The sequence below is a fragment of the Epinephelus fuscoguttatus genome, linkage group LG21, assembly GCF_011397635.1.
Source record: "Epinephelus fuscoguttatus linkage group LG21, E.fuscoguttatus.final_Chr_v1".
NCBI lineage: Eukaryota > Metazoa > Chordata > Actinopteri > Perciformes > Serranidae > Epinephelus > Epinephelus fuscoguttatus.
Window position 1 is genome coordinate 11,862,676 of NC_064772.1, and position 13,564 is coordinate 11,876,239.

General features: G+C 41.8%; 1 protein-coding gene across 7 annotated transcripts in view; it reads right to left on the reverse strand.

Annotated features, from left to right (window-relative positions):
• The window catches only part of LOC125882060 (dipeptidyl aminopeptidase-like protein 6), a 341,554-nt gene that overhangs the window by 16,593 nt on the left and 311,397 nt on the right, over positions 1–13,564 (reverse strand). For all 7 annotated transcript variants that reach the window (XM_049565694.1, XM_049565693.1, XM_049565695.1 and 4 more), the window contains 4 exons: positions 2,951–3,105; positions 2,755–2,852; positions 2,050–2,173; positions 1,915–1,953 (listed from right to left, as the gene is read on the reverse strand). In XM_049565694.1, the coding sequence (XP_049421651.1) occupies positions 1,915–1,953; positions 2,050–2,173; positions 2,755–2,852; positions 2,951–3,105 (416 nt within the window). The remainder of the gene's footprint in view (positions 1–1,914; positions 1,954–2,049; positions 2,174–2,754; positions 2,853–2,950; positions 3,106–13,564) is intronic.

The following is a 13,564-nucleotide window of genomic DNA, read 5'->3' on the forward strand; positions in this document are numbered from 1 at the left end:
CATTTTTAATTGGAAAAACAGATAAATAATCACAGAAGATTTATCTGACTAAGTCTCCAAAAATCACCTCAGTTTAAGGCTGGATTGAAAAGCCTTTGCAAGGGATATGATCACACCGGAGCCCTTACTGACACGATGGCTAATGTTAGCTACTGGACTAAAAATAGTTGAGTCCCTCTCTCTCTCTCACATGCAGCCTTACAGAGATATTTAATGTTAGTAACATTGTGTTGTGTATGACATCAGTTACCCCAGAGTTACCCTCTGTAGTGTCCAGTCTGTCAGATTTTTCTCATCAGCCCCGTTCAGTGTTTAGTGGTGAGATGGATTTGAGCATGCAGTTCAGGTGGAAAAGTGTTACAGTGCGCACTTTATTTTCAGGTAATATTAACTGTTACATTGGACATTACATTTAGTTTTCACTCAAGGCATTCCACTGGCCTGAACAGAGTGTTAACTGGCCTTGGCCAAGCTCTGTGACAACAAAAAAAGACTTAAGTGGACACACAACACTACCAGGCAGAGTGCACTGTGGCCGATTTAGTTCATCTAGAGATAACGATTAACTAAGATTAAGTAGAATTTCAGTCAACCAAGATTTTCTTTGACTTTGGTTGAGTACAGCCCTAGTAAATGCAATAATTTTACAAAAATGCCCCCAGAGACAACATACAAAAGTCAGTGTAAAATTTAGGAGTGGAATCTACTTGCTGTGCCATACCAGGCTATAATCAGTATAACAATGTTTCTCACTGTCTTCATTTTAAATATAATCTTTTCCAATGTGCAAATTAAAACACAACCTAAACTCAATCCCACAAATTTAGAGTTAAATATAATAAAGTTGGTTTGTTTTTTAAGTTTATATAAAATACCGTTTTGTCATATTTGCTGAAACTGACACTACATTCACACAGTGGTACATGACACATACAGTCTATGAAAAGAATCATGCTCCTCTGCCTCCTCTTAGGCTTCTAATGGCATTTCAGTCAGACAACTCATGTTTTAAATGTTAATTTCAACAGCAGAACATAGACTCGGGCCTCATCGCTTTTCAGAGTGTGTGTGTCTGTACGACCTATATGAGGACATTTCACTGGTATTCGCACCGACCTTATGAGGACATCAGTGACTTGTGAGGACAGTGCTCATGTCCTCACAAGTCAAACAGTGTAGAAGCACTTAGGATGTCGTAACTGACTCAATCCCGCGTTTTCTTGGTATGTCCCCATAAGTCTGTTACACTTGACCTGTTGTGTGTGTGTGTGTGTGTGTGTGTGTGTGTGCGTGTTTTCTTTGTTGTTTTTTTGGTGTGACGTTCAACGTCACAGACAGGCTGGAACAAAGTTAGTAAACAGTAGAAAGCAGCATGGACACCAGTGAACATGTTACAGTGGTTACGTCTTTTCTCTTTCTTATTCAATCTGTCTTTCAAATCGTGTTGTAGATTATTCTGGATCGATGTTTGAGCACTGCTTAATGGTGTCTTGTGGTGGTGCATCATTGCATTTCGCCAGTGAAAGGGCTAAAATTAGCACACTCACCTTATGTTTCCATCACTGCCTATCAGAGACGGTGCTGATAAGTAACCATGACTACTGCAGAGTCATTTGACCTGGGATTAGTGGGGGTTAACAGGTTTTTTGTGCAGTGGGTAAGGGACTTTAGAACGTTGGTGACCCAGCTGCTTTGTTGTAAACAGTCAAGCAAAAACCAGGCACTGCCCTCCAGCTTGTTACTTTCGTTCAGCTGGGGTAAATTTTTGCAAATCAAAATCAGAAGCACTACGTGGCGGCAGAGGAGTCTGATGTACTACTGTGTGCATACAGAGACAGTTTCGGCAAAAATGACAAACAGTTAATTTTATATAAGTTACAACTGCAGCGTTAATCAACACCTCTATGCTCTCACCTGTCTGTGCAGCCATCCTTCACTTTCATCCTCATGTTTCTGTAACAAACAGGTTGACAGATTTCAGTTGGTGTATGAACACAGACTTTCTTTGATACATCCAGCACACATAATACACACACAAAGGACACAGACCTTTGTGCAGACCCCTGTTGTAGCCTCACACAGTGTGAGTATAGAGATGTTCTGGGCTCTGTTCAGCCAGTTGATAGCCAGTTTGGTAGTGGTGGCCCATTTCACCATAGTCACATAGTATTCACTGCCAAACAGAGAAATTATAAAATGGCAATTAACTTTGTGTACACTGAGAGGTCTTGGTGTCAGCATCGTTGGAGGGTAAATGACCAATCACTGAGACAAAAAAGTTGGAAAATAAGACAGAAAGTGCCAAAATATTTCCATTTACTAATTGTATATTATGATAGAATTTAAAGAAAATGGATGAAACATTAATCATCTCATGCAGAAAAATTGAGATATTAGAGCAGAATATAATGGGCCACTGCAATGAAGGAATAAAATATTGGGTATGAATACAAACAGAGCAAATGAGGGCATTAAACGTAATGGAACTAAACACGGAACCACATTAAGTAAAAATATATCACTGGAGAAATACAATTTACAGAATCTGCAGGATATACACAACCACACGATATACTGATTCAAATTAGATTAAAAGACATAGCATCAGAAATTAATACATGCAGAGAGATTACACACATGAGAGACTATATGAATATGAATTATGGAAATTTCTGGAGCAAATGCAGGAGGTGTAAAATGTGCATTATCTGACTGAGTGGTGAGATTGATTGGTTGACAGTCTGCATGCCTTACCCCATCCTGGGATCATCAGGTCTCCTCATCTCGATGGTGTGAGGCGGACCATTAAGGTTCACAACATACAGAGTGATAACTGGGTTCTCCTCACCAGCCTGAACAGGGCGAGGAAAGAGGAGATGATTTATATGACATAACATCTAAAATCTAAACAACATATCTATTCCAAAGTGTTAAGGATTAAACAGTGCACCTTAGGGTAGTGGTACTCTTTTCCCATTGGGTACGGTGTGCCTGTAAACATGGGCAGCTCCATCCTGGGCACCAGGGTGTCATTGATGGTGGCGTACGCTAACCTGGCACCATCTGGAGACCACCAATGGGCAATATGGGACTGGAAAATCTCCTCTGGAAGAGTAAGAACAAAATGACTATCAATCACAATGACAGCTGGGAAAAAAAAGGAAAAAAGGGAGAAAACTCACACAGCAGAGTCACAAGTTAATTGTATGGCTGCAGGCCAACAGAATCACACTGCTGTTTCTTGTCGGGGTTAGAAATGAACAGGTGTTCGGGGGAAAAATGTGTTTTGATATGTATACAAGGCTGTATCATTAGTAGTACTCTTTGTATGGCACTGCTCTCTGTTCACAGAAACTCATTAAGTTATTCATGCATGAATGTTGGCCATCGCACAGGATTTATGGATGTAAAGTTGAGCAGTTTTTGATTACACAACAGTCAGAAATATGCTGCCTCAGCACCACAGTGTCAAAGTCAAAGAGCCAAAACCCACAGAACCCAGTACTAGAAGAAACTGCCAGTTCATCACAAAACATTTAATAAAAAAATCTAATTAATAGCTATATAATCCCCCCTGAAAGGGACAATACACTCTTAGAAATAAGGGTTGCATAAGGATTCTTCCTGAAGGGCTGAATTTCTACCCAGAACCATTTGCTTCTGAAGAAGCCTTTTTCTGAAGAAAGGGTTCAAGGGTTCTTTGTAAGACTATGGGTCCTATTAAAAACTCTTTTTATCCATAGAACCCTTTTTCGAAGAAAGAGTTCTTCAAGCATTGTTGAAAGCATGGGTGTTAAAATATCATCACTCTCAAATATTCAAATATTTACCCAAAGGCAACAGTTTGATCTGCTGCTTTCTGGAAGGCGTTTCAGGGCCATTAAATCATCGACAAATAGAATGAAAATCAGTTTTTATCCCAGAGCCATTACTGCACTCAATATTAACACTTGAAATACACTGTAATCCCTTGTGCAATATGACAGTTTCACCCATAAGTGGAAAGTGCAATATAGCGTGTGGGCATATGTGTAATGTTTTGTTACTTCCTTTAAATGGTTAGATTTTATTTATCTTAATTTGTAGTCATGCTCTCTATTTTGCTCTTTTGCACCGGCAAAGACAGCCACCAAATATCATTGTACTATTGCAATGACAGTAAGGGTGATTGTTTCAAATGGTATTTTTTAATGTAGATGTATCTGAATTCCCCTCAATCGGAATTCACTTCATTGTGCTCTGCCATAGTTTATATCTTTACCATCGATTCATGCCATACAAAACCACACAGTCAAAACTGTTTTGTAATTGGTTCTAATCTGGAAACAAGTTATGGTTGCAAACCTTGGCCGTAGTAGTAGTGATTTCATGAAATCTAAAAATGTAATGTGAACCATGACTAGTGTGGGTTGCTCTGGACCACATCAGCCCCAGCACTTAAGAAGCCTTATGAAGCCCAAGGCTGCTGCAAGACGTTCCCTTGGCTCCAACTGAGTAGTGGGGGAAAGATCAATGGGGAATATATTCAATTACTATTTTAAAGCCCCCTTGGTTGGGTTCTATTTGAAACCCTTGGTATATGAAATAGTTCTTGGTTAAACCCCAAAGTTTGGTTCTTGTTAGCCCCCTTAGGAGGTGGACAGGTTCTGGATAGAACCCTCAGACATTGCCTTTCCACCACATTAGCTCTGTACTTGAACAGGTTATGTTCAAGATTCTTGGAATCTTAGTGCTTTCTAGCAGGAACCATTGTAATCAAGAATGCGCCATCAATGAAGGGCATTGCATAATGCACAGTGAGAGTAAACACCAGTAGCAAGATGGTGGATCACAGTGATTACCTGCAAGCTTCTGATCTGCAAGCTTTTGAAGCATGGACCAACTAAGACTATTTCTCTTTCCTTTCCTGTCTGTAGAATATGACATGACCACTGATGTCATCAGGTTTTGCACTTAAGGTAAATCCTGCTATTTTTTTAATTCCAGATAGGAACCAACTTTTTGGGTTCTGAACCAGTTTATGTTAGGTTGAAATACTCTGAGCGGTACAAAATAAGGTACGCAAACCTGAACAGAACCCGTACCATGTTGGTGGAAAAGAGACAAGATAGGGTTGTGGGTGAAATCATCACACCATTGAACGGTTCTCTGTGGAACCTCTCATAGGTGGATCTGCATGAAACCTTTCACAGTTGGTTCTAGGTGCAACCCTTTGTGCTGGGTTCTAGGTAGAACCCTATGGGGCAGCTGTGGCTCAGGAAGTACAGCAGGTCATCCAACAAGTGGAAGAGCAGTGGTTCAATGTCCACCTTCTCTATTGTCAAAATATCCTTGGGCAAATTGTTCTTGATGGCTGTTCCATTGGAGTGTGAGTGTGTTAACGCAGAGTAGCAGGTGGCACCTTGTATGGAAGCCTCAGCCACCATTGTGTGAATGTGTGTTTGAATGGGTGAATGTGACATGTAGTGTTAAAGTGTTATGAGTGGTCAGAATACTAGAAATAGGCTATAAAAGTGAAGCTCTTTTTACCATTATTCTGTACATGAAAGATTTAGGAATGGTTCTACATGGAGCCAAAACATGTAGGGACAAGCTTAAGAACCCTCTATGGTTCTAGTTAGTACCTTCATTTCTCAGAGTGTATTTCCCTTATAAAAAGTGGCAGAACATACAAAGTTACATCTCTGCCCTATCAGCAATACAGTACACTAACTCTTGCCTGACCTCTTTGCTATATTTGGACACTCTCTCTCTCTCTCTCTCTCTCTCTCTCTCTCTCTTAAACCTACACACTAAAACACACAAAGTACCAAATGCTGAGGTCATAAATCACAACAGCTTTTAATGTCACTGCAGCATATCGACCAAAATAGAACTCAACCAGATTTCTTAGAAATGGACCAATTTCTCACCAGGAACAAAGACACAGCGTACCTCACCAGATGACTTTAGTTCTGGGGCTGTCATCATTTGTGTGTTTGTGTGCATGTATACCGCTTTCAGCAAGAATCTCACTTCAACTCAATTCAGTCTTGCAGCTGAGAGGGTTCCCTCGAGACCCTCTGCGCGCAGGTGCGTGTATTTAAAATCATGCTGCAATCACACACACTCTTGTTCAACAGACAGAGAGAAAATAATGGCTGATAAAAGCAGCCTAGGTCCTTCATCTCTTCTGCAGCACGCACACACACACACACACACACACACACACATACTTCTCTGTCAACACAGTGAGTTGTTAAGAAATTATGCAAATAAAAACTCACTGAGGGAACTTTGTGACAACATAAAGCACGGCCGTGACAATTCTACTTCATTATTAAGTCTGCGGCGATGACACAGACGGCATCGAAACAGTTCGACTTATTGTTACGGCTGCCACGAGCTACATTTGTAGCAACTTTTGCAATTAAAATTTCATTAATGCTGTTTATCTGTGGGACTGGGTGCTGGCTTCGGGGAATTAACAGACATCAACTACCAATTAGCATTTTCATTAACTGTGCATGCTTGGTGGAATTACTTGATATGCGGAATCGTTTGACAAACACCCTCAGCACAGACGCGTATGTACATTTGTTTTCTAATGCAATTCTACTGAAGTAATTGTGCCTGTAGTATCTGTTCACTGCTGGACACTGCTAAACTAATTATAACACCACACATCTCTATGACAGTGACATGAGACAAAATAGGCTTAATGGTAGCTCTTAGTCCAGTTAGTGTCTGCCTGCCTGGTGTGTCCACCTGCATCCTGCTGGCAGAGCTCGGTGGGGAATGATTGGATCACACTGCCTGGTGATGAACAGAGCAGCACAGTATTATGCTGCATTTGCAAATGATGGGAAAAAAAATAAAATAATCAAAATGATTTCCCGCATGGATAGTTCTGCCTCTGCCTGCTGACTTCACCAGCGGCAGCTTAAAAAGCTTTCCATGTGGAGTGGAACCGCGGAGCTGTCGGATCTGCTCGGCTGGGGACGCCCAGTCACCTTGGCTAGTCAAGGAGAAAGTAGTTAAGTTTCTAGAAGCATCCCGATATGTGCTTGATAACAAAAAAGAAAGCGAGGGAACAAAAGAAAGAGAGGAAGTGAGGGAGTGTGGATGAACTACTTTTGATGAGCTAACTGGTTTTCTTTCTCTTAAGTAATGACATCGCGTCTCTTTCTTTTTCCGGCCGCCTCACTGTGATGATTACCAAGGTGAGCTGTCTGAGGCTCATCTCCTCTCTCCGTGTTCTCTGTCCTGCTGTGCAGACTACATTATTCACTGAGTAAAGGACATTATTAATGCATGAGATACCATGAGTCAAGTGGCCAGTGTGAAATAATGAGTGCAGATATAGACTGACTGAACTGGATGAGAAAAAGAGGAAAAAATCAAATGTTGCCGCTGGCATTTAGCCCATTTCTTGCTATAAGTAGGAATACTAAAAAATATATGCCTGGATGGGAGTGAGGATGGGAGCCATATGGTACAAGTGACACACTCGGACTCTGGACAAAGTGAGCAAGATCCTGTGTTAAAAATGGCCACATGTTTCCAACAGAGGGCAGCAGTGTCACACGCTTAATCCATAAAGTAGAGCAGCACAGACAGAAATGCAGCTTTGTTTTTAGTTCTTAGTGTCTAATGCAGATTTTTAGGCCACCAATTCTATGTTTTTGGAGTCTGACTACTTTTCTCTTGTGCTCTGGATATTCATAGCCTGTAGTCCACCCCACTAATCATAGGTAACAAATGCATTACTCCTACAGTCACCTCTACCACAAGACAAAACTAAACCCTGGCCTGAAAGCTTACTGATTGTATTATTTAACTCATATTAAATGTGACAAAATCTACATGTCATGGCAAATTTCTCGGATCTACAAGATGAAAAAGTCACTACTTTGCTTGAGTTGGTATTTGACAGCAGAGACACACCTTCCTCCCGGCTCACTGACAAGCAGCTCGGTTAGTTGACATGACATTTTAGTTTTCCTCCCAACATGCCAAAACACGTCAGTTACACAGCTGTTACTATAAATACAGTACAGTTCTCGCTGCGCTGACGGAGGTGACGCCGTGCAGGTGAAAATTGAGCGAGAATAGAAAAGCACATGACAGAGTGAGGTGAGATTTTGCTCAGCAGCTTCGGAGCCTTGTCTTCACTTTGTGGCTCGATCCAAGGATGGAAATGCTAATACATAATATAAAATACATAAAATAAGCAAACAGAAGAGCAGGAGAGAAAAAATTGGAGGCTGTGGCCCATGTGTATACACCGATCAGCCAAAATATTAAAACCACTAGTGGGTGAAGTGAATAACTGATCATCTTGTTACAGTGCAATATTCCATTGGGAAGTCTTGGGTCCTGGCATTCATGTAAATGCTACCTGACCACCCGAACACCATTGCAGACCAAGTAAACCCCTTATAGCAATGGCATTTGTCGATGGCAGTGGCTGCCCAGCAGGACAATGCACTATGCCACACCACAAAAACTGCTCAGGAATGACCCGAGGAATGGGACAAAGAGCTCAAGGTGTTGATCTGACCTCCAAATACACCAGATCCCAATCTGATCAAACACTTGATGGACGTGCTGGTACCCCAGAGGTACCCCAGATCCATGGTGGGTCCTCCTTAGACCGGTCATGGCTCTGACCTGTCGAGACATGGACACAGGACCTCTGAGGGATGTCCTATAGTGTCTGGCACCAAGACGTTGGCTTCAGATCTTTTGGGTCCTGTGGGTTGTGAGGTGGGGTAACAGCACGTCCCACACATCAGACTGGGATTCTGGAACTTTGGAGGTCAATGTCTTGAGGTCCCTGTCATGCTCCTTGAGCCACTCCTGAGCATTTTTTGTGGTGTGGCATGGTGCATTGTCCTGCTGGGGGGCCCAATGCTACTGGGGAGTGCCACTGCCATGGCGGGGGGGGGGGGGGGGGTTTCTGGTCTGCACTGGTGTTTAGGTGGGTGGAGCGTGTCTGATAGCAACCACGTTAATGTCAGAACCCAAAGTTTCCCAACAGAACATTGCATTGTAACAAGAAGATCAATGTTGTTCACATCACCTGTCAGTGGTTTTAATGTTTTGTCTTATTGGTGTATATTTACCCTGCAATGGTACCATAGAAAATATTTGCTAAAAGTAAAATGTATCTTCATACATTATATTTTTTGGTCTATCTCTGGTGGTAAGCAGTTGTTCCTTAAAGGAGCACTCCATCTATTTAACACATGAGGTTCAGTTTCCTTGGCACAAGGAGTTTGGAATAATAACCATGATGATGTCAACAGAGTTATCCTGACTTGGGTTTAATGCTACAATCCACTGTACTCAAAACTCACAAAAAAAGAGAGACTTCCTCTGACACAGAAAAGTGCAATAGCGTCAGAATTCTAAGTTAGACACTCAGGGAGGTTCAACTAGCTCGAGTTTACCAACATAAACACACCTGAAGTCAAAGCAACATGGTGCCACAGCAGAATGACCTTTTCGTTCATTTTTACTTTATGTAGTATGTGTGTGTTGTAAACATGCTGTGTTGTTGCTGCCATCTCCACTTCCAACTGATTTGTTCTGCATAGAAGTCTTTGCAAGCATGCGGATCAGTGTCTCTGTTCAAAGTGAAACAAATGCACACAACTTTATATTATTGGCTATGATTCACACTATTACACTCACATGCGTCCATGTTTTCCCTGAGCACATGCACTAGTACACATTTAGTTATACCAGCTTAGAATTATCGACTTCCAACTTTCAATGGATTGTAGTACAAGGCAAAATGTTTAATGGAAATCTTGCGTTACAAACTGGGGATTTAAAAGAAAAAGGCATTTAAAGAGCAAGGGAAAGGGTCTACTGAAAGATGTTACTGACTTGCATTATGGGAACAAGATTGACCTACACTAGAAACTAAAAGTCAGGATGTCTTTGCTGTTCGATTTTGCTCACTATTACAGGTGACATGTGCCTTTGACGATATAGCCATGTCACATATATGTTTCTATTCCTAGTCACCAAGTTATTTCTCTACAAAAAAAACAGAACTCTCTTCCTTCACATCACTTCCTGTCCAGCAGGTTGAATCACTGTTGCTACAGGCTGAATCCAAATGCCCACCCTCTGGACTTGTGGATTGAGTCCCTGCAGCCTTCAGTCGTATGTGCTGTGACGTGTTCACTGTCATCACGTTAAGTTTGCAAGGACATAGACTCTAAGCTGCTGACAGACAGGCCTTAAGTCAGTTTCACTTGTTGCTGTGTAAACATTTAAGCAACAAATACAGTAATGTACACTGCGCTTTTGTTGAGGAACAGTTTTAATGAATAGTGTCAGCTCATTTGTACCTGCATACACCGAGATATAAATCACATGTATAGTCTTTAATGTGAGTGAACAAATTGATATTTATACATCAACATGTTGGCTACGCGGAGCAGCACGGTGGTGTGGTGGTTAGCACTCTCGCCTCACAGCAAGAGGGTTGCCGGTTCGATCCCGAGCGTGGGAGCCCGTCTGTGCGGAGTTTGCATGTTCTCCCCGTGTCAGCGTGGGTTCTCTCCGGGCACTCCGGCTTCCTCCCACAGTCCAAAGACATGCAGATTGGGGACTAGGTTAATTGATAACTCTAAATTGTCCGTAGCGTGAATGGTTGTTTGTCTCTATGTGTCAGCCCTGCGATAGTCTGGCGACCTGTCCAGGGTGTACCCTGCCTCTCGCCCGATGTCAGCTGGGATAGGCTCCAGCCCCCCCGCAACCCTCAAGAGGATGAAGCGGTTAGAAGATGAATGAATGAATGTTGGCTACGCACATTCAAATACGGAAATGTTACTGTACTAAATAAGGACCAGATTATGACTAAATAAATTGGGTATTATTTACATTGGAAGACCTTCTTGTGCTATTTTTTTTGGTCAAATTTTCTTTGGCATTACGCTGCACAGCTTCTATAGGGTAGGCTGCAATAATAAATTGCGTTTTGATAACCTCTACAGCCTATACTTCTACATATTTCTATATCATAGTGTGGCTGGATGTTATTTCTGGCCTACATGGTTCAAGTAACATTTTAATACAGTAATTGGTTTACACATTTATAATAAGTTTGTTGTGTTTTTTAAGACAGCAACTGAAAACCTCCCCAACATCTCGACTATATTGCAATAAATTGTGTGGTTATATAAATGAATCAAGTCTGGTGAAGTGTGCATCCCAGGCGAGCTCTCTAGAAGTCTGCAGAAAGTCTGCTTCAGGCCCCTTGTGGACTGGATGAATTGTGGATTTGGATGGCCCTCAGCACTTGCAGACTCCCTGGGAACCTGCCCGCAAAGTGTGCTAGTCGGCAAGTGTGGTTAAGTCTGGACATTTGAATTCAGCACTATAGTTTTGTGTTTTGATTGTTTGTTTACTCCAAATCAGTGCCCTACAAAGACAACATCAACAAAATAGATACCAAATGTTGCAAAAAGTCATCAAGTATCTTTGGTGCTGAGAGGACTAACTGGTACTTACTTCCCCAAACACGATTTTTATGTGACAATCTCCAGGCAATGCAGCTTGGATGCACTAAAAAAAAAAAAAAGTTCTACAAAACTATTTCCAACTGTGTGTCTCACATCAGTTTCAGCTTGTATTCACACCAAACTAAAAACTAACACTTTTACTCCCTTTATTAATCTTCCCCCTTTCCAGCTCACAAGTGTTGATTATGTGGTAACTCTACGCCCCGCAGGCTCAGCCACAAACAGAGCGATAAACAGACACAACCCTATGAACAAGCCTCTTGATGCAAACAGTCATCTAGCCAAACATCTATGGGGCAAACATGACTCAAATCAAAGCGACGCCGGGTTTTTATCTCGGCGCACCAGAGCCCAATAAACAGCTGTTTCCTCGGGCTGCGTCACACTGCAGGATGTGTCAGTATCAGTACAGCCTCAATAATCAGACAGCCGACAGATGACAGAACACTTGAGACTCTCCTCAGGCGTTTTGGACTATTACACACAGCCGACGGGGTTCTTGGCTGTGTCTCTTTAATTTTTTTTCCCCTCCTGTCTCTTTCTGTCTCTCCTGCATGCACACTACAAACACACACACACACTTTCATGGATTAAGACAGCAGTGCAAGCCAGAGGATATTCAAGCCTGGGAGATTATTTGCCAACCTTTCACCCCTCAGCATCAAATCTGCCGCGCAGAGACAGCCAGAGCTTAAGACCTCATTTCTCCTCTGTGGCAGTCTGAGCCTCAGCTTGACCTTGGCCAGAGCAGAGTCTGAGTCATTAGCATGGAAAATCTTGGGCCTTGCAGTCCCGCTGATGAATGTAAACATTACACAACCTGGCACGGCTTCTGAGCCCCCTGGAAGCTGCCGGCATCACCAGTGGGCTAACGCCAAATCTATTTACAGGCTTATAGATTTTTTTTTTTTAAAGGGATTCGTCATTAATAGGAATGAAAAGGACTTTCAGTGTATTAGCAAACATGAATAATACCAGATAAAAATAAATCATATCATCATGACTGGCTACTTGGAAAGCATGCTGGCAAACTGGACATTATACCCAAATATGACAGTTGAACATCAGCCTCCACTCTATGAGGAAAGGTTTTCCACATGATTTTGGAACCTGGCAGCTGGGATCTGCTTCCCTCCCTTCAGCCACAAGAGCATTAGCAAGGTTTGCCACTCCTGTGGTCTGACCCACAGTTGGTGATTCCATTCATTCCTAAAGTAAAGTAATGGATGGAGTGGGGTCAGGGCAATGTGGTGCAGGCCAAAAAAAATATTATGAACCTGGCTTTGTGCATGGGAGCGCTGTCATGTTGAAGTGGGAAATAACATTAAGACATAAAATCCAATCCAGTAATGTAGCATTAAGCATGCCCTCAATTGGAGCTAAGGGCTTGGGCAAACCCAACTAGATCCAAATGAGATTTAATATCTCTTCTGCCGGGGAGTCCTGGTCAAGATGGGCAGTCAAATTATATCAAATGCAAGTACTAACCTCACAATAACATATCAAAACACAACAACAAAGCATACAGAAATTAGGGGCCAAAATTCATAGCAGATACGTACCTCTTGTTAAAAATAATAACACTTCTGTACAGACTGATTTTAATTTACTTTGGTGTCAAGAGAGGGTAAAGTTTCCAAGTTTAGTACACCTTGCATATCATTCCAAGCTTGCAGGGTGTGAAAGCAAAACCAGATTCCCAGCTCTGTTTGGGTGGTTGGGACCATAAGGACAGTAATTTATAGCTACTGGATTAATATGTCAGTAAACTGGATATGTACTGCCGTACTTGACTCAGTAAAACTTTTTCAATGAAAGTTAACATATGGTTCTTTCTCCTAAACAGAACCATGAAAAACACCTTCAGACAACAGGGGTGTCCACATACTTTTGAGCATTTGGTGTATCTTCATACTTCTTATATCGCCAATCAAAGTAAAGTAGTATGTTCTGAGAGGGAAGGGGTTATAATGATATCAAGTTGTGTAATGTTTGGATGTTTTTAGTTTGCTCCAACCAGTTTTCCTTATAGTACTTTGATT